The following is a 21,540-nucleotide window of genomic DNA, read 5'->3' on the forward strand; positions in this document are numbered from 1 at the left end:
AGCAAAGGTTGAGTTGCTCCCCTGAAGACCACCACAGCCAAGCCATAGAAATGTCATGATAGCCCCTTTAGCAGAAATTAACACAGGAACAGAGTGGCAATTATATTGTAATTCGAGATATACTGACAACTAAGCCATTGTGAGGGTCATGTGAGTCTTAAAGCTCAAACATTCTCTTTCTCTCCATCAAATTTCTTTCATCATCTACATTATATAATTTGAAGAGCGCTTTCCACCAACTCCACCTTGTTTAGGCACCTTTTTCAGCATAATTTTGTTTTCGATTACATTGAAATAGACAGAGCAGCTTCCACTTCCCCATTTGCCATAAAACAAAGCAAAAAAAAAAAGAGCGAAAAATAATCGTGGATGTTGGGGGTGCGGGGCTTTGTGAGCGAGATATGCAAGTTGAGGCTTTCCACATTACAATGAAGACTGGCGCTTTTGTGTGCGCTTTTGTGATGGGCGACGCTTTCTATTACATTCAAAGTGTGGTAAATACATTCGGGACACGGGAGCAAACATAAATCAGTGATGAGGACCCTTCCCTGTCTCCTCGTTTTGTCCACCATTACTCCAACTTAAGGATAAAGAGAGATGGAAAAAGAGAATGGAGAATGAGATGAGGAACAAAAAGAGATGAAGCCTTTGCCATTGAAATCTTTATTCTCATTATGAGATGCGTTTCCGATGCACTTTACATAGGCTACTCTTGTCATTTTAATGATGCCCCACACTGAGCCATTAATCTTCCTCTTTCTGTTTATTTGTCTAGGGAGGGGGAAATAAAAAACACTGCAGAACTGGAAATTTAATTACTGCTGTTGGTGTCATAATATAACTGTCTGATAATCCAATTCTATTTATAATAAAGACTGTGATAAATCACTGCTTTTTTTTAAACTTATAACTGAACTGGCAAGGTGTCACGATTTGGTTTTGTTTCATGTTCCTGTTTCATGTCTTTTGTTTTGTGATTCCCTGTCATGTGATCCTGCCATGTGTTTCCTTGTCTGATGTGTCATGTTGTCATTGGTTCATTGGTTCATTGCTCACAGATGTCCCTTGTCTCGTCATTATTCCTTGTGTATTTAAGGCCCCATTTACAAGCAAACAATTCCGGGTGAAAACGTAAAAATATTTTATTGGATGTGTCTTTCGTTTACACGGCGACTGTGTTTTTGAGGAAAGAACATGTGAAAAGAACACAATTTGGAGCCTTTGTCCATGTTTTAAAAGAAGATTTGGTAAATTTTAAGCCTTTAAATTATTAAACAGCAGTACAACTGAATTTGTGTGTATTTCTGCACCTTTGTTGGCACCAAACAGAACTGACATTGCCTTAAAGGGATACTGCACCGTTTTTTTTTTCTTTTTTTTTCTTTTTTTCACATTAAACGCTTTAAAAGGAATAGTGAACATTCATACCTCATCAACTGTTGCCAGACAGCATTTACTTTTTTTATACTTTTGTTCTGTGATTTAAAGGATTTTTTCAAAGATAAATGGGGCCCTATTTTAACGATCTGAAACGCAAGTATCAAGCACAAAGCGCAAGTAACTTTGTGGGCAGGTCTTGGGCGCTGTTGCTATTTTACCGGCGGGATAAATTACTCTTGCGCCCAACGCAAATTTAAAAGGGGTTGGTCTGAAATAACTTCATTATTCATAGGTGTGGTTTGGGCATAATGTGAAATAAACCAATCAGAGAGTCATCCAACAAACCCTTTAAGAGCACGTGCGCATGTTGCATGGCGAATTGTTGTTAGTATGACAATGATTTTTTAAAATCTGTTATTGGTTTTAATGTCTATATATTTTTATTTCAGTTTTAGTTCTAGATATGTTAGTAGTATAAATAACTAAATGAAAATGAGAAATGTTGCTTTGCCAACTAGCAGAAATTAAATTTAAAAAAATAGTTTTTGTAATATTTTTGTTTCAAATAATAAAAAATTATTTTATAATTTTTAGTTAACTATAATAACCCTGTCATTATTGTAGGAATCATTAAGAACAATTCTGTTGTTATGACTGTTACAGTAAATGTGGTTGTGCTTTTATTAAGCAGTTTTAGTAGTGCAACTGCATAATTTAAAATTATCAGATAAAAATTCTTTGCAATGTCACACTTTATTAAAGTTTATGTCAGAATACTATACAATATACTTTTACCATTTTATGAGCACATTTTACGTGAAACCATGCAGAAACCAATGTTTCTGTCCGGCTGGTATGGATGTTAAAATAGAGCATTTTTTATGCGTGTTAAAAATGAACCGAACCAAAGCATATTGGGTTACTAATACTTAGAAAGTATTTAAATCAACAAAATTACACACTTTATTTAAATTTCATTGAGTTAATGTTGCAACGTAGCAGATGAAAAATCACATTCCTTTTTATTCCAACCGTAAAAATAAATGTTTGATGTTTTATTTTAGCCTAGCTGTACAGTCAAAAATGTATTGTTTTTGAACATTTTTCTCAATCTGACTCATGTGTTCTGTCCTCCTACAGACGTTCTTCGTATTCTGCCCTTTGGCTTCTTGTCTCCTTGTTTTTGATCACTTTGTTTTCCCTCCTTCTCCTGTCCTCCTCTCTGCTGTCTTTCTCGACCAACTTACCCATCCGTGATAGCAAGTCGAGTGCTGTAGCATCATACGTACAGTCATGCGCACATACGCTCTGTTGTTAATGTATTCTGTTTAAAGCCCATTCACCCCTCAACACACTTCTACACTCTGTCCCTCTCTGGGCATTCTTTAAAATAACCAAACCTTTGATGTCTAATCTAATGTTCTAGATATGAACGAGGCTGAGACTACAGTACTGACAGAGAGGAGAGCTATTGCACAACGCATTATTGAAGTATCAAGCGAATACAATGGGAAGTAAAGGGAAATGAGCCTGCAATGTCTTTCACTGACCTGATTTTAGATAATCCACCTACTTAAAACTCTGAATCGTCACCCCTTGGTCCTATATTTGGCTGCTTTGTAATGATGTGCCTTAGGTTAGAGTATAGGAGATGACGCTAATAGCTAAACTGTTAGCACTGTTAGTTTTTGTGTTGGTGTGACAGACAGCAATGACAGTTTACAGCGAGAGGAAGCAGCCAAACTCTCCAGATGGGCAATTTTCAGTGACTTTGGCCTGCTGATTCACTTTCCTCTGCGGTCGGGACTTCTGATTTCCAGTCAATGTGTTTTTCTTCATTGAGGTAGCAATGTGCTATTTTGAATATGAGCTGTAGAGGCGAGCATTTCATAATGTATCTCTTGAGGAGGCAAACATCAGAATCTGTATTAAAACAAATTAATGAGTTAAGTACCCTTTGCGATAGTGTGGGAATTTTTTTTTATCCCAGTGGTTAATTTCAGTCCGTGAGCACAAAGAGGATAAATGACGTTGAGAGTTTACGCAACATGGCCACCATAATCAGATGTCGCTTCGCAAGGGAGCGGATTTCGCTGCTTAATATTTTACACTGCCTTTCATTTTCCCGTTCTGGTGCTTTCTTGCTGCTTCTCTGGTCTTCGATCTCTGAAGCTGATGCCTTTAGCAGAGGACTTGTCCCTTCATTATACAATCTCCCAACATGTGACTTCTCGAAAACATCTGAGTGCAGTTAAGGAAATTTACTGCAGAAAACGAATTTGGCTGCCTGGTGATTGACATATGATGTACAATGGTACAATGACACATTAGGACTGGGTAAAAATATACATTTTCCAGTTAATCACATCTTGCTTTGAACAGACAAAACGTCCATCTACTGTGAAATTATGGGCATAAAACATGGTCTTTCTATTAAGTTGTTTTGAATGGCTGCATGCAATATTATAAGGGTCGATTGTAATCCGATTAATGACCAAATGACTCTTTTTAACTGGTTATTTGTAGTGAATCAAAAACATACAATATGAGCTATAGCAGTATTGTACAATATAGACCATATTCACAAACAAATAAATATTTAGTTCAGTCATGAAACTCATGAAATCTGCAAACAATCACATCATTACCACATGATACAAGCTGATTGGAATTGGCTGATCCAGCAGCCAATGAGATTGCTTGCTCAACATTTAAATACTCTGGTCAGACCTGTCTCAAGGCATATCGAGAAAATATCAAGTATCGAGAAAACACCTAGCACTGTTTTTCAGGAGTTTTCAGATTTAAAAACGTTTAAAACATCTAGAGATAAAGTAGACCACACTCGTGGCTATGCTTTTGTAACTTATTAGTGTTAAATAAAAACCCTTTTTGCGTACCGTCAGATGAATATGAAATTGTGTAATGTACCAACTTAGAAGGTTCCTTGCATAATACAACATTAGCTGAGAATTGTCTTTCATATATTAGCAAATCAAATATGCTCAAATGAATCAGAACTGAATCTAATGGAATCATAATCAAGAGCTTGTGAATTTGAATCGAATCCTGAAATCTGTAATGACACTAATCCCAAGGACATACACGTTCCCTGTCATTGTTAATTTTAGTACATATTTCACGTTTTTCTGCTTGGCACATTTAAGGCCAGCAAGATTTTCATTTGAAGTTGGGTCCCTTTGGAAGTCCCTTAATATTTCATACGTCTATCTATTCCAGCCACTAACTAATTACCCCAGTACAGTGTCAAGCCCTACAGTACAGAGCGAGAGATGAAACTGTGCTTTTGAATGACTGAGGGGGGAGGGAGGAACACATCGCCGTTAGTTTAGCTGGAGAGCTGTTGTGGTGTGCACAAGATTAGCAGTTTGCTTTTGAAAGACAGTACAAATGTCGATACTCTTGTGTAAACTTTAGTAGTGTAGATTTTTCTCTTTGTTTCATCTTTCAAATGTTATTCCACATAAGCATCTCTGCATCATTCTGATTTGTACAGATACTTTCAGAGTCTATTCAGTAAAAAGTGTTCATAAACCTTAAATGATTCAAGGCAGTAGTTTGCATATCTTGTTCTGAGTTTAATTCAATTGATTTATTCTTTTAGGTCTCATTATGTAAAATCTTCCATAAATGACCACACAAGAAACTGTAAGAACATTATTTCTAAAGCCAGCAATATCAACAACAGTAGTTGACGAAAACTGACAAATGGTCAGTACAACCATATTAATTATGTATGTCCCAGTGCATGCTGGGAAGAGGATGCACGGGACTGAACTACTGTACAAAGCATTTTTTAGATAAGGGATATTTGACCTAACAAAACAAAACAAAAAAAATTTATTATTATTATTATTATTATTATTTACGTTGATAGTTGTTCAAAGTAAACTGAAAAAAGCCTATATTGGTGATGTTTCATAATTAATTAATGCATTTTTTACGTGATCTATGAATCATTTTTGCAGTGTACATGTTTTTTTTAGTTCATTGTCGCAAAGAGACTTGAAGGCAAAGCATTTAAAACAACAAGCATTGCACTTATGTCGAGCTGTTTTCTCTTGGTACCTTCCACTTAAATCCTTTCAGGTATTTCTCTCTCTCTCTCTCTCTCTCTCTTTCTCCTCTCTCTCTCCTTCATCCTTTACTTTTAAACTTCTACTTTGTTCCCTTATCCCCGCTGTCTTTTCTATTTCACTCGCTTGTTCTTGCTCTGTCTCTCTCTTTTCCCTCTGATTCTCCCAGGAGCCCAACTGACCTAATTCTCCTCCGAAGACATGGCTGCACTCGCATGGGCGCGCAAGGCTGTTTCTCACACTTGCATCTTTCATATCCCAGATTCACCTCACCTTGTGAAAAAACAATATTTTTTTTATTTCATCAGCTGCAGTAGGTCCATGCAATGTCCTCATTAACTACCACAGAGCCATTTTTTCCATTCACAGCAACTTTAGCAAAGGTGTTAGTTGTATAAAACTTTGTTTCTGGTGTGAGCTTACTTCCTCAGTGGACCCATTACTTATGTTTGTTGCCAAGTTCTTCATTAGCTTGAAGACCCTTCTGATAGGGAGGTCTGATTAATAAAGATTAAAGTTCTAATTCGGTGGGTGACTTACAAACCAAAATGGGTCACAAGTCTGTTCTAGTTGGTTAACTTTAAAAAATGGTGTTATTGATGTCAAACCCATGTGTTCATTCAAACTCAGATTCACTTTTCACTTGGTAGAATCAATGATGGGCAGCAGCGTCGCTAAATTTCTACATTTCTCAGTACTGTATCGTCTCTGTTTTTTAAAGTCACCATGAAATCAAAATCGACAACTCTTCTTTTATTACAGAATGTTGCAGTGCTTATAATAGGCTAAATGGTTTATATATGCATATAAAAAATTCATGCACCCTCGTAATCTAACCTCCCCTTCCACTCAAAACGACATCTGTTGTCTTCATGACGTGTCTCGGCGGAGGCTGGGGTGTATCCTCCATAACTGCAAAATGGCATTCAGATCTGACACCATTTAGTTAGCAAAGCCCAACTTCTTACGATCCAATCAATTTCCAAACTTAAATTTTTCTCATTCCAAGGCTGTGTTTAACTCCACTTTTAGACATACACTTACAAACGTCTTTGAGCACTTCCCCTTGGGGGAATCCCTGCCGCCATTTTGAAATGTTTTCTAAACATTGTGGGCGAGGGAAGTTTATTTAGATAGACCCTTGACCCCTTGCATAAGTAGAGGTCTGGCGCGTAAAACAAATTCATAAGGAAAAAAAACTGTAAATAATAAATCAGCTCCATATCGCATAAAAGCAATGATGTACTATACATCCAAGTGAACGAGACAGAGGGAAGTTAGTGAGACCTGAAGCCGTTTCCATTTCATGCTGACTTGAAATCATGGAGCTTTTCAGTAGCCAAGCTATTTTATTTCATAGTTATTAAACTCTAAAGTGGAGTATGTATAGGAATAGTTCAGCAATAAAGTGTTCTCTTTATGGTTGTTCAGAATTAGAACAAGCGATGTCCGATTCAATAATGGATGACTCTTTTGAATCTGTTTTATTTAATGAATCGGTCGATCCTTTCTGAATCATTGAAGTTATCAGTTGGAATTTGAATCGATTGGATGGAGCTGTTCTAGCATAAGTGACTCACTCAAATGAATTAGTTGGGACATCTGTCACAAAACAACTGTCTTTGTTTCCACAGTATTTTCAATTTTGATGTTTTTAGGTCAAACCGTTGTTGTCTGTCAGTCAGTCATATAATTGAGGTTTAGGGGGTCCACCTCAAAGAGCATGCACAGAGAAGTCCAAATTAAACATGATTTAATGACTCGTAATGTAAGTACACATTGATGGCCTAAGACACGAAACGAGCGGTTTGTGTGAGAAAACGAACAGTATTTATAATGTTTTTACCTCTTGTAATCACAGTCACGTCCAAATGATCTGAAGGCATGGGCGCTTCTGTCTGCCCATGTGCCGGAAGTGGTCGCTTGCGTGTACGTCACTCATTGTTTACACAGAGATTTCGGACGTTTTACCTTTCACTGTGAAGATCTAAACATATTTAGGTCTTTGTGTGTGGTTTTTGGTACTGTGTTGATGTCTAATGTAAAACTATGACTTTGGATCTATATGATCTTGAATCTATGATCTATATTAGCATGTTCAGAAGTCATGCTATATACTCCTATAGCAAGCAAGCCTGAGGCTCACACTGGAGATGACCAGCTTTTTGAGATCATGGCATTATAATGGCTGACATATAATGAATGAGGCATTTACAGTATTTGACCTGTATTGACCCTATTTCTAAATTTCTGTTAGTGCATCATATAATTAAGCATTTTTGTGATTGTTACAAACAATGAATGACATAACAATTTTTAATTGGCTGTGTGCATAACAGATGCTCTCCATTTCTGTTGCCAAATTTGACTTGACTATAATAACATTCTACACAATGCCTTTGTTCAATTCTGTTTAAAATCTGGTTGTGTCTTTTATTCGCTCTTTCTTTTTATGCGTGTTCTTTTTTTTCCACATTTGAAAACAGAGGCTGACCACGAAAAGGGGGAGCTGGGTAAAAGAACAATAGTATAAAGGATCAAAGCTTCATCAGAATAAAGAGATATAGCATGGAGACAAACTGTTTAGAGTACAATCGCCAATTGGGGTTTGAGGGGAAAAGAATAGGCTATACCCCAGCTTCTGTAATGGTTCATTTTACATGAAAATAATAAAGTAGTGCAGAGTAGCTGAGGCATTTTTCAAACAGAACCTTGAACAGTCTGCAGTGTTAGTTTAGCATCACAGCTGGTGAAAGAAAGTGCCAGAAGGATGTGTGTGTGTGTGTGTGTGTGTGAGAAACAGAGAGAGAGAGGCAATACATGAATGTAGGTGAGCTGAGTGTTTTGTGATTTTACTTGCACATACAGTATGCAATTCAGTCAGTCAACCTCAACATTATATAGCAGATGAGGTTTTTACAAATCGATAATTATTACACCATAAAGCCTTCCTATTCACCACTAAATTGATCAGCTGACAGGCCAATTTAATGACTATAGTAAACCATGAGAGGCTGAACCAAAAATACTGACACATTAGAAATAAGCCATGAGAAGCTGAACCAAAAGAAAGCAGAGCACTTTGCATAATATTATTAAGCTTCAACAAAAAACATTTTTTTTATGTAATTAAATAAAAAATAACCAGATGAGAAAAATAATCATGCTCCCTGACCTGTAAGCAATTTTTGCATTTTCCTTCCAAGTAGCACCTTCCTGTTTTTGCGGGTCTGCAATCTGTTGGGTTGCACATGCGGCCTTGCGTAACATTAGAAACGAGTAGGTGAGATGTATTTTTAAAGAAATGATCTGGATTTAACAAGTTCAGATTTATCGGCAGCATTTGTGTCTCTCTGTCTCTGTCGATAACCACAGACAATTTTTACTCATCCCTCAGCATGTAAAACTGGTCTAAATTATTTTCAGTTTTAATTGACAGTATGTCACCAGTGTTTCCGATAAAGCTTAATTTGTACTAAACCGGAAACTTTCATTATAACAAGGTGCCTGATCGCATCAGTCTAACCTTTACAGTTTGTGCGACACATTTCAGTGTGGTTTGTTTTGTGAACCTGTCACCACTCATTGAAAAGGCTGTCTTTGCTATAACAACTATATCAGACCTGACAGCAAACCCACAACCCATAAGAATTGTTACTCACATCTATGTAAAGGCTCTTTTTAAATGTGACATAAAACAGAGAAGCAAAAAAAAGGCCCATTAATATTTGGGGTAAAGAGTTTATGCTTCAGTTTATAACTGGTTATGTATTATTAATATACATAAATATTTTGAATTATCTTTATTTTTAATGTTCAGTTTTCGTTTAAGTTTTAGTAATTCTGTTGTGTGATTGTCATTTTTCTCAAATGTTTCTATATAGCTTCAATATATTTTTTATTTCAGTTAGTTTCCGAAGCAATATTTAAAATTTGTTTGAATTTAATTTTGAATTAATGATTACCAACTAATATTTAGATTGTATTTCAGTTTCTGAAAATAATTTTTAATTTATGTTTGCACCGTGGAAGATGTTTGGAGTAAAGTGTAACAAAATCAAACTACCATGTTTTTGGTGCAGGAAACCTTAACATTGTAAGTGAGCATAAGGTGAAAACATAAAATGATTTAAAAAAAAATGTGTATATTGGATATTAGTGACAGTGAGTGGTTTTAATTTTGGAGTCACAAACCCCCTTCTTACAAACATAACCATTAGATGTTCAAATCATCAGTGTGTGTGTGTGTGTGTTCAGCTGAGAAAGTGCATCTCAGACCAAAACACCGAGCAACCCAAAGGTTTGTTCGTAATGCTGAAATAAAGTCAGAGTTAGTTGGTAAGCAAGTGCATCTTTGCTCATTACAGCAACAAACATGAGTTACTGCATTTCCTTTCATTGATAATCCACTCAATGCTAATGCATAATTCATAAAAAATAGCAAGCGGACAACGGACATGTATTAACCCTCTCAAGTCTATCACAACCTGTTTTTGTTCCTTATTCCAAATGTAAATCTGTTAATCAATCATCAAACAACGAGACATTACGTTTTATTACACCGTTATCCTAGCTGTTCCTCACTCGTCAAATAGATTTTGGCTTGAGTCAATCGCTGCTTTTATCCGTAGGTGTCCATTGACCAGAGGTTGCACACACCAGCTCCTGTTTTAGCTCCACTCTCTGCCCTCTGGGACATAGACAGTATCTATAGCTGAAGAGTGGCCTGTAGGGAGACAGAGAAAGGTAATGATGCGGATGTCTTGTATGTGGCCATGGCTGTGCGAGACCCCAGGGACCTCATTTAGATTCTGCTAGGACACAGGCATCTGTGTTAAAAAAGCAGCAGAATTGCTGAAAGAAGGCTCTTATGAAGGGTCCTTTTACCACAGCTGCCAGCATGCTTTAAAAACTCGTTATACAGAAAACCGGAGCAATAGTCACATCTCCTGCTGTACCGAGCCGACGAGAAGCCTAGCTTCTTCTAGCTTTAAATGGCTTTGGTTATATTTGATTTCCGCTAATGGCTTTAATGTAGCTTGGAAAAAAAAAAAAAATGTCGCAAAGACCCATTCACAGCCCTGTGTTTCTGCCGCAAAGCAAATGGCACGGGCATCATTTCATCGAAATCCATTTAGAAAGCTTCATTTGCATTTGTTCTGGAGCTTGGTTTTAAAATATGTCCATAATTCTGACCAAAAAAAAAAGAAATAAATACACCCGCTGTTCCTCCCTCAGACTGATGTTGTAAATTTACATCGGCGCACTGAGCAAAGTTTGCTTATTAAAAAGGCGGGTGTGAATTATTTTCTGCTCTGTTGTTGCTCGCAGACAGTTCAGTGATGAGGGAACTATGAACGATGTGGAGATCGCTGATTGTAATTGGGAGGAGAGTTCGCTCATGCAGCGAGCAGGCAAACGGCTTAAGAAGTAGATGCAACATTTGCATTGGCTTCTCAGACGTAGAAAAGAGTACAGTGAGCAGCAGGAGTGCCTCATTATTGTGGCAAAACCACAATGAAATCAATTTGTGTCATCAATGGTAATGATTCCACTTAATGTTAAAGACAATAGGAGCAGATTGAAGCCTCAGACAGAAAGATGAATTAATGCTTTGATGGCTTCTGTCTTTCTAATGGATAAAATCTGTCTTGTTGTACCTGCGGTCTTTTAATACAATGAGCTCCTCTCCTTCTGCCTACACAAGTCTGAAAATACATACCATTATGGTTACTTTAACATTCCTTATGAATCACTGAACTGATTTTTAGAGTAGATTTAGAGATTTCATATTATTTTTCATTCCCTTCCCACTGGAGTAAGAGCGCCTTTTGATATCAAGGGAGTGAGGTTTACCTGCACAGCTCTTACTAGCTGGCCTCAAATACATATACAATGAAAGTTAGCGCAGACCAGTGTTTGTTTTTTTACACCATTGTCTTTCATTGTACATTTCATTCATAGACAGTTGGAACATTTCTCAAATTATCTTTTTTTTTCTTTTTTTTTTTTTTTACAGACGACAGGTTTGGAACGACATGAGAGTGAGTAAATTATGGCAAAATGTTAATTTTTAAATGAACTACCCCTGTTTTGACAGTGTAATCAGAAAATCGCTGTAATGTGGAGGCACTGCCTCCTTTCATGTGACTTTTCACCATGCTTTAGGACATTCATTCTTCTCCAACTTGTGCTGTTGATTATTTTCTCATCCAAATCTTACCCCCGGTAAACATTTGTGTATGTCCTAAGTGGTCTATTCTCTCCCTAGTTATTTTCAATCTATTCTCCTTTTGTGTCTTCAACCATGTGCACTTAAGCTCAGGGATCAGGCAATCATTCTTGTCATCATGTATACATCATGTATGACCTACAGAAACAGACAAAATCACCATCCATGTCTTCAGCATCAGTCTTGGTCAATTCGTAGCATTCCACCTGAAGGGTAACAGATTGATTTAATCCAGGCCTTCACTGCCCTTCCTGTATGGAAGCTGTCCTTTTGCATCAGCTCCAGATTTCTGAGCCTCCCTCCTGAAGAGCAGACAGTTTGGATGAGCATCTTGTGTTTGAATGAGAGCATTTCCCTCCTCCCTCCCCTGATATGTGGAGCATCCAGCTGCTCCAAGCAGCAGCCCAGCTGGACTAACTCAGTCTGGGTGGGGTTAACACTGCCCCCTTTGCATTCATGCCAAAGTCAATTCCAAGAATTCACCACTGAAGTCCGACATGTTATTGATTTTGGAGTCAGTCCAAACCATGGATGGTTAATGAATCCAAGGCTGTATTTACACTTGGTATTAAAGTCTGTCTCGGGTGATCCGTTCACAAGTGGTCAGAGTCAGACCAAGAGAGGTCAGTGTGTTTCTGTATGTTGATATAGCAGAAAAAAGTCTAAAAAGTAAAGTAGATTGAATGTTGCTTACAATATAATTCAAAAATGTTATCTCACCACAAATTTGATGTTTTAAATGTAAATTGGTTGTCTAAATGAACTTGGGACATGAGTGTCAGTACATTATGCCATCTTTTTTATAGTCTCGTGTATGTTTTAGCAGACGAACAAATGACATTTTGAAGAATTCTCTTTTTCAGAAAATTAAAATGAGTAGGGAAATTGAGCTTTCAAGCTTTAAAAGGACAAAAATATGGTAAAAAGTGTCTGTCTGTATACGGCTCATGAACTATACTTCTAATCTAAAGCCAAATGAAAGCTTTGTAAAACTCAGTAATATCATCGACTGCACTGACACTATCAGATGAGGAAAAAACTTGAACTAAATAGTGAATCTGCAGAGCTGCCTTACAACTACATTAAATTTGTTTCATAATTAATGGGTTTGGCGACATTAAAAATGTTATTTTCACAATCTGTATGGTTTGAAGCAGCACTATATAAATAAATGTGACTGACTTGACTTGTGTGAGGAGCAGACAGAAGTCAAGTCTTTACCATCAAATATTCACCCTAGTTCTCCTTGGCATGTTTATGAGAGAAGTAGCAATGTCCAATTTGTGAAGTAATCATTCTTATGAGTCAGTGATTCTTATGATCATTTGATTCAGTTCACAAAAAGGCATTTTTTTTGATAGGTAAATGAATTTGCATGTTTGCGTTGACCACTTGATTAAATCAGATATCGGAAGTTGGCATGGAATGGAAAATTTTCTTAATGTATGTTATTCATCTTATTATGAATGATTGATCCATGCTTGTTTCTTTTTTTTCCTTTTTTTTTACCGTACAATTTTTAAACAAAATAAATCTCTGGTGTTATATGTGTGATTTCTCCAATCATTTACTTTACTTAAACCCCGCCCCTTTCTTACGGCTTGCATTCGTTTTGCCTCCATCCATTTAGCAACTGATAAATTGAACCAAGTCACCTCCAAACTTTTTCCTTTTCGAAAATTCGGATTTACGTCACAATAAGGAAGTAAATATCTGTCTTTAATTACATCACAACTTTAATACTAACTGAAACGGGATCTTGTTTATATTTCTCTTTAAAGGAATCTTCCGAAACTCTGTGAATAAAATTTTTGATTTCACATGAAATGTAATTGTAACGGTATATTTGCTTTACTAATTCGGATGAGTCTTCTCTCAATATTTTCACTACATCTGAGGCTTCATCCGAGGCCCTGGCAAATATTGCGCTTAGTAGTGCCAAAACTCTGTTTCAGAACACCAAATGCATAATAAACCCAGCAGGATGATAATGATTATGGTGTTTGTCTGTGAGAGGTGGACGTGAAAGCGGGACTGCATGCTATAATTTAGCACCAGATTAAGCAAGGGGGGAAATGGAGGACATCAAACTTCTACGCTCCATGCTGTGACTTTTGAACTTGTTGCTGTGCTGGATTGTGAGGAGGTGTGTGTGTGAGTTTGGGTTCAGATGTGTTTGGAGAATAGCACAGCTCCTCTCATCCATCCTGTGGGATTGGCTCTGGTGTTTAATGTGTGTGCCTCTGGAGATGAAGATTCATTGCTTTAATAAGAGCAGTACAGACAGGAGAGAGAAGAGCGTACCATTACAGAGAAGTGTCTTGGGAAAGGCTGATGGCGAGGGTCTTATGGTCTTTAATGATGGAGGGAGAAATGTGTTGCAAGCTAGTCTTTGTTGAAGGCACCCCTCAAACCCTTTGGTGATTCCTCGTCTTTTGTCTTGTATCTTTCTTGAACTCTCCAGGCTGGGCGATTGTTCAAATGCTAATTTCGGATTGTATGTAAGGGGTGGGCGTGTGCAAAAAATAGCCATTATGAATATGCATGGACCCTCAATTAAAACAACATACATTTTTGCCTGAGCTGATCTGAGAAATCACAAGCTCTGAGACAGCAATCCTTTATCCCACCCCATCCCATAATGGCCATCTCTACAAGATATCCTTTTTTCACACGTGAGATAGAAGGATGTGCGATTCCATACGTGCGCACGAGTTCTGTAGCACGTATTGAGTGTAACTAATGAGCGAGGACTGTCAAATGTGATCCAAGATGCTTCCAGTGCAAGGTTCCCATCAAAACATGCACATCACTACCCTAACGTAAGCATGTCACCTTCTGTATTTGCATCCAGCTCCAGAGGGAATCCAAGCTCGTTGTGCATTCATACCATACGGAAAGAGTGTTAGAAAGTGCCTGTAGGAGTGAAGTAGCAACTCTGGCTCATAACTTCCTGCACTACACAGTGGTCTACACTACAGTCATCCAACAGTGACATGTCAGTCATATTTATTCAAATTAGCTATTTATTATCATATTATAAATAAATGTTTGTTTGTTTGTTATAAAATGATCCAAATATGGGTAACACTTTACAATACGTGTGCACTAATAAGCATTAATTCATGCTTAACTAATGCACAGATAATAAATATGATTATTTAAGCTATTCATTAATGATTACCACATTAGGAACTAATTAAGAGTCTGTAAGGTTAATGTATTAGTTCATCCATGAATTGTTGTTAAATAAATATGTAATTGTGGATTAATTCAATAATAACTAATTTTTTAACTAATAGCGTTAATTAATATGTTAATTACCAGAATGAGCCAAAGCCTTGTATTTCAACTTCCAGGTACACTAATATGCATTAATACATCATTAATTACTTCATTGTTAGTGCCAATTCATGTGCAAATTACTAAATGACTAGTTAACAATGATGTGCCCCAACAAGTAAAGTCATAACATAATGATACCTTTGCAAATCATTAGCTAATGATTAATTAAAGCAGACAACTGGAAGCTGAAGTGCATAGCTTTGACTAATTGTGGTAATTAACACATTAATTTACACTATTAGTTAATATTAGTTACACAATGACATGTTGAATTAATAGCAATTAATGTATTACTTAATCTATTAATCATATTGACTCTTTATTAGTTGCTGATGCAGTAATCATTAATTAATGGTTTAGTTCTTCATGAGTTATACATTAACTCATGATTATGTGTGCATTATTCAAGGATGAATTAATGCATATTAGTGCACCCATATTGTAAAGTGTTACCGTTGCACCTTGCTAATACTGGGTTGGACCCCATTTTTCCTTCCAAACTGCCTTCTTCGTGGCTTAGATTCAACAAAGTGCTGGAAACATTCTTTAGAGATTTTGGTCCATATTAACATTATAACATGATGCACTTGCTGCAGATTTTTCAGCTGTACATACATGCAAGTCTCCAGTTCCAGCACATCCCAGAGCTGCTCTATTGGATTGGGATCTGGTGACCGTGAAGGCACTGTTGAGTATAGTGACATAAGTGACTCATTAACATGTTCAAGAAACCAGTTTCAGCTTTGTGACATGGTGCGTTAAGGCCAATTTATACTTCTGCATAGGGTGCTCGCAGTAGGTACGGCGTAGCATACGCACAGAAGCGCACCATACCGCGTACCCTTCGCCGTAGCCTGACGCGCACCTCCTCAAAAATGTAACTACACGTCGCGACAACGCGGACTGCAAGATCTGTGATTGGTCGCCTTGGTAGGATCGCATTTCCTCCTACGCATTTCCGCACGTACCATCTTACGCTTTTCCGCACGTACCATCTCCTCCAACGTCTTCTCTCGTTTCTGCCTTTTAGTTTTAGTAATTTCACTAAAATTAACTGTTTTTCCACCTCAATAAGCTCCAACTCCAACATGATCCGCTCTTTTTCAGTCGCCATTGCTTGTAGTAACCTATCCGCGAGGAATCTAAACACAGTAAAACATTGAAACCCTCCGCCGCCAACTAGTGTTTTGGAGCAGTACTGCAGAGCAACCAAGACCTGAAGGCAGAAGTCTACGGCGTCGCCTACAGAAGTATAAATTGGCCTTTATCCTGCTGGACGTAGCCATCCTTTACAAACCATTGATACAAAGCAGGAAGGATCCATGCTTTCATGTTGTTTGGGCAAAATTCTGACCCAGTCACCTTAATGCCGCAGCAGAAATTGAGACTCATCAGACCAGGGAACGTTTTTCCAGTCTTCTATTGTCCAGGTTTTTGGTCTGCAGCCCTTTATATTTCAGAATTGACGCACTACCCTCTGTGCCACAGCTCTGAAATGAGTGTTGCATTTTTAAGATGAGATGTCAGGTTAAAAATAGTTTAACTTTTTAAAACACGTTCTGTTTCACTGTGCTGCGCCCTATCTAGTTAATTTTGAATGAAAGAAGACATCTTATGTAAAGACCCCCTAAGAAACGTGTCTGATTGGGGTCAAGTGATCCCGAAACCAGCCGATTCAGGAAACTAGACGATTTTATCGAGTTTTCATTTGCCTTTCCAAAGAAATCTGTCCTTAGCAGTTCCTTTTAATTTTTGTGCATGTTTATAAAAAATAAATAAATTAAAAAAAACTCTGCTGCAACATGCACATGAAATATTGTCACAACATTATGTTCTCATCTTAATTTAGACACAAGCCCCATGACTATCTGGCGCTCTTGTAAAATGTTTTTAGTGTGTCATATTTTATTTATTGAAATGCAGAAACTTGCTAACAGGCCTGTCACATACAAATCATTGTGGCACAATTTTGTTTTAATTAAATGTTATGGAGTTGTTTGCGTGGTACCAGAAGGCAGGTAACAGAAATAGCTATGCAAATATAGCAAACATGATATCTCAGAAGTATGCGTGACAATGCCATGTTGACTTTGCTGTAGGATGAACAGCTGTCTAGCAAAAACTAAGACGCATGCCTCGATGATTTGAATGTCTTCACTTCCTTTTCTTAGCAGACAAAACCTCACGATTTAGATAATAAAAAGATATCACAGTATTCCAGTTTATCACTTCATATCAGATTCTCAGCATAAAGTCCTTCACAATTTTCCATTTATGTAAAATTTCACTTGTTCCCGACCTCTCCTACTGTATCCCGACCCCTCCCGTGCATGGATCCATGTGAGGGATTAGGGATTAGGGGCAGGAGCCGGAGCTGGATTACACAGCTGACAGTCCAGTTCTCTCTTTTCTGATAAAGATGATGTCACTCTCATCACGCTCTTCCACACTGATACCATCAGTCTTAAAGATCAACTGTTTCCCTGCACTGAGAAACATGTCCGCCCAACCATCTGTTGAATTATTTTCACATGAGCACTATATTTCTGATTTTTTAATTGTGTGATACATCAGAAACACCTTTTTACAAATAAGATTTTTTTTTTTCGAAACACAATAAAGATACAAATTGTGTTGTTTGGAGTGATAACAGTTATCTATTATCAACCAAAAACACGATGTCCTTGTTACTGCATGATTTTCTCCCTATTTAAAGTGTATGTGTGTGTGTGTGTGGTCCTGGTAAACCCTACCCCCACAAAGATGGCAATATCCGATATCCTTGTCCTTGTGGAGACATTTTTAGTCCCCATGTGGAAAACTATAAATCCTAAATAGTGTTTTTTTGCAGAAAGTTTTCTGTGATGAGTAGGTTAGGGGATAGAATATACAGTTTGTACAGTTTACAAACAAGGGATGCGCGATATATTGGCCACAATATTGGTATCGGCCAAAATATGTTCATATGTTATCATGTACAGTACATATGATATATATCGTTATTGGGCCGATAAGAAAATGTGTCCTATATCTTAAAGCAGATAAATAATGTACTATTTCCTTCAGCTGAGACACCTCTAATGTGCACTGTTTGCCATGATGGTTTTGAATTTCTTTAAATATGTTTGGAAGTCCGACAAATAGGTTACATATTATGATGAGAACATTGTAATTGTGTGCTTGGGACATGGCTTTCAATAGTGAGACTTTTACTTTTGTAATCAGGCTCTCAAAAAGTAATTTTAACAAATTGGATTTAGATTTATTCGCCAATATATATATATATATATATATATATATATATATATATATATATATATATATGTATTAGGGATGCACCGACATGAAAATTTTGGCCGATACCGAATCCGATACTTCTTTATATTTGAAAGCCGATAACCGATATATCGGCCGATAAACTTAAATCCAAATTTTTACCTAATTTTGAGAGCCTGATTACAAAATCAAAAGTCTCACAATTAAATCCATGTCCATGTTATAGTGTTGTATAACCGATATGACAGATTTGCGCTGCACATGTTGTACCGAACCGTATTTTCATTTTTTGAAGAGATTTCAATCATTTCAAAAAACAGTGCTCAACAAGTGTCTCAGCTGAAGGGAATAATACATTATTTTTCGGCTTTAATATATCGGCCACATTTTCTTACCAGGCCGATAACGATATATATATATATATCGGTTATCAGCTTTTAAATATAAAGAATTATCGGTTAACAGTATCGGTCAAAATATCGTTCCACCCCCTAATAAAAACCATTATGTCCATGGAATGTCCCCAACTTGTGTGTGTGTTTGGCAATTGTGTAAACCTTGACTAAACAGTTCATTATTAACTACAAATAGTTACATGGAAAATATAAGTTAAATAAGTATATTAACTAAAAACTAACAATTGGTCCCAAATTAGCCAGCCACTAGTGAGTAACAAATACTGATAACCCTGTCATTCATTGATTGTTTGTTTATTTATTAATTGATTTGTTTATTCACTTGTATGTTTAATTTAAAATATCTCACTCAATTTTTAGTTACACCTCCTTTAAACGTGATTAATTTCTTTGTAGCAAATTGTTACATTGCATTTAATGGGAAGAAATGGACTGGTCTCCTTTCAGTCATGTTGAAACTGCATTCATTAGCATTTCACAATTTCTGTGTAAAACCTGTCTTGGTGAGGCTAGTTTGTAAAGACATGCTCCTCCAGAGTGAATGCCACTAGTTTTATTGAGATTGATAGTTGAATGTGTATGTGTACGCTTCTTTTTCTCCTCTGGACAGGTGGATGCTGTCATGCCATTTGGGTGCCTTGCTCTGCGAGATGGGCGGACATACAACAGCCTGTCAGATGTCACTGACAAATACGAGATCGGACAGGTCCTCAAGGCGTGAGTGTGCATAGATTTGCCATTATAGCCTTAAGAAAGCCAATCGATCAATTACAGACATGTGGTCTCATTAAACATTAATTCAGAACACTTTTCTCCCAATACATAGGTGTTTATCTCAGCAGTGTAGTTCTTAATATAACCGACTCACAAACATAAACATAAAATGCAGCATTCAGAATAATTTCTCTCTACAGGAAAGAATTTTGTGAGCTGTGCCTGGTGAAGGAACGACAGACGGACAAGGTCTATGTGTGCAAGAAATTCCTCAAGAAAGATGGCAAGAAAGTGCGGAAGGCAGCCAAGAACGAGATCATGATCTTGAAAATGTACACGGTGACTCAAAACATCAACAGATGATGTAGTGAGATGAGTTGTGAGAGTGCTGATCTGAAAGGACAAAGAAAACATTTAAAGGGATAGTGCGCCCAGAAATCATTTCAAACATCAAATTCATCTTTCATCTGTGGAGCACAAAAGTAAAAAATATAGCTGTATGTTTTCATTTTTGGGCGCGCTACTCCTTTAAGGATGGTGGGGTGGAGAGAAAGATGGAGAGGGTACGGGAAGCTGAATGTATCACTCGTGGTGGGATTATTTCTGTCCTTTCTCACTCTTTTTGAAGCATTATTTTACTCTTTTCATAGCGCGAGATGAAGAAACTATTCAGCTTTTTGCTGTCATGTGTCATTATTCCAGGCTCAAACACCCAAACATCTTGCAGCTGATTGATGCATTCGAGACCAGGAAAGAGTTCTTCATCGTACAAGAACTGTGAGTCTGACCTTGCGTTTGTCGTGATCAGTCACAACCCCTTCCCTGCATGTGCCATTCAGTAGACCAAGGACACATCTCTCCGCACCATAACATCACTCCAGAAAATCCACATCTTCTGACTCGCTTCCTCACGCAAATATCCACATCTAGCCAGAGCTAAAAATCTATTAAAACCCTGTCATCTGATTGTGCATGAATGACTTTGACATGCTATTACAGCTATTGAGATTAAAGTAATGAGTGTCTATAATAGAACATGCAGTTTCTGGACATTTTGTCATTTACCTTTTTCCGTTTTCATCTTAAAGATATTTTAGAATTATGTTAGCTTGATAGATTCCGCTTGCATTTCTAGCATTCTGCAAATAAAATATTTGAAGTGTTTGAAAAGGTTAAAAAGAGAAAAGAGTTACACCAAATTAGGCACATACGAAGTCAGGTGTAGAATTACATACATAGGTTAATATTATGTTTACTTTGGGGTGTTTTGTCGAAATCACAACATTTTTAACAGTCTGAGAACATATTCTGAGATTTTACAGTTTCACATTTGTGCATTACTGTACACATTGGCAAAATATTCCAATCCGGATTTAAATGTATGACGTTTAGTTTTTAATTTGATTTAAAATATAGATTTATATAACATTTGAAAACCACTAATTTTCTTAACGATTTAGCAAATATGGGCAGGTCTTTATGTAACGGATCATCAAAATCCTTCTAATATAGTGATATTTCAGTATGTTTTATGTTTGGTGACTAACCACAAGAATGCATTTTGCTTGTTTTTGAGGCTCTGGATTAATCCTGAATTATCCTGAATTTACTGAAATAATCCTATAGTTGCCAAAAGTGATGTCCAGAGGGGATTTTTTTTTAACGATCCTACAAGTTTGAGTAAACCAACAAAATATATAATAATTTAAATATTAATTATAACAATTTAAATATGAGGGAAGAACAAAACTTACTTGGTTAAGATATTTATCTGATAAAATTATTTGGCAAAAAAGGGTCAAACTACACCTACAGTTTTATTTATATGCAAAAAAAAAAAAATGCTTAGAAAAACAAAACGTTCACAGAAAAAAAAGGTATACTGACTTGAACATAGTTATTAATATTTCATGAATTCTCTCTAGTGGCCAAAAATGCTTTACACACATTTTCATGTTTCAGTTTCATTGCGACGATTTCATTTTATCACAAATAAAACTATTTACTTCAAGCACAACTTTGCAAAAAGCTTACAAAATCATTAACAGATTTCTAATAAAATTTGAATAAAAGGTAAAAA

At 36.8% G+C, this 21,540-nt stretch overlaps 1 protein-coding gene across 6 annotated transcripts in view; it reads left to right on the top strand.

The window, feature by feature from the left end:
* Positions 1-21,540, top strand: part of camkvl (CaM kinase-like vesicle-associated, like) — a 42,876-nt gene that overhangs the window by 14,951 nt on the left and 6,385 nt on the right. For 3 of the 6 annotated variants that reach the window (XM_089124330.1, XM_089124328.1, XM_089124329.1), the window contains exons 2-4: positions 19,357-19,463; positions 19,661-19,792; positions 20,163-20,237. In XM_089124330.1, the coding sequence (XP_088980456.1) occupies positions 19,369-19,463; positions 19,661-19,792; positions 20,163-20,237 (302 nt within the window). In that variant the 5' untranslated portion in view covers positions 19,357-19,368. Of the gene's footprint in view, positions 1-11,496; positions 11,522-19,356; positions 19,464-19,660; positions 19,793-19,813; positions 20,052-20,162; positions 20,238-21,540 lie in introns of those variants that run through there. The other 3 variants (XM_039651511.2, XM_089124331.1, XM_089124332.1) reach the window with 3 other exon arrangements.

Source organism: Pimephales promelas, chromosome 20, assembly GCF_988280905.1.
Source record: "Pimephales promelas chromosome 20, fPimPro1.hap1.1, whole genome shotgun sequence".
NCBI lineage: Eukaryota > Metazoa > Chordata > Actinopteri > Cypriniformes > Leuciscidae > Pimephales > Pimephales promelas.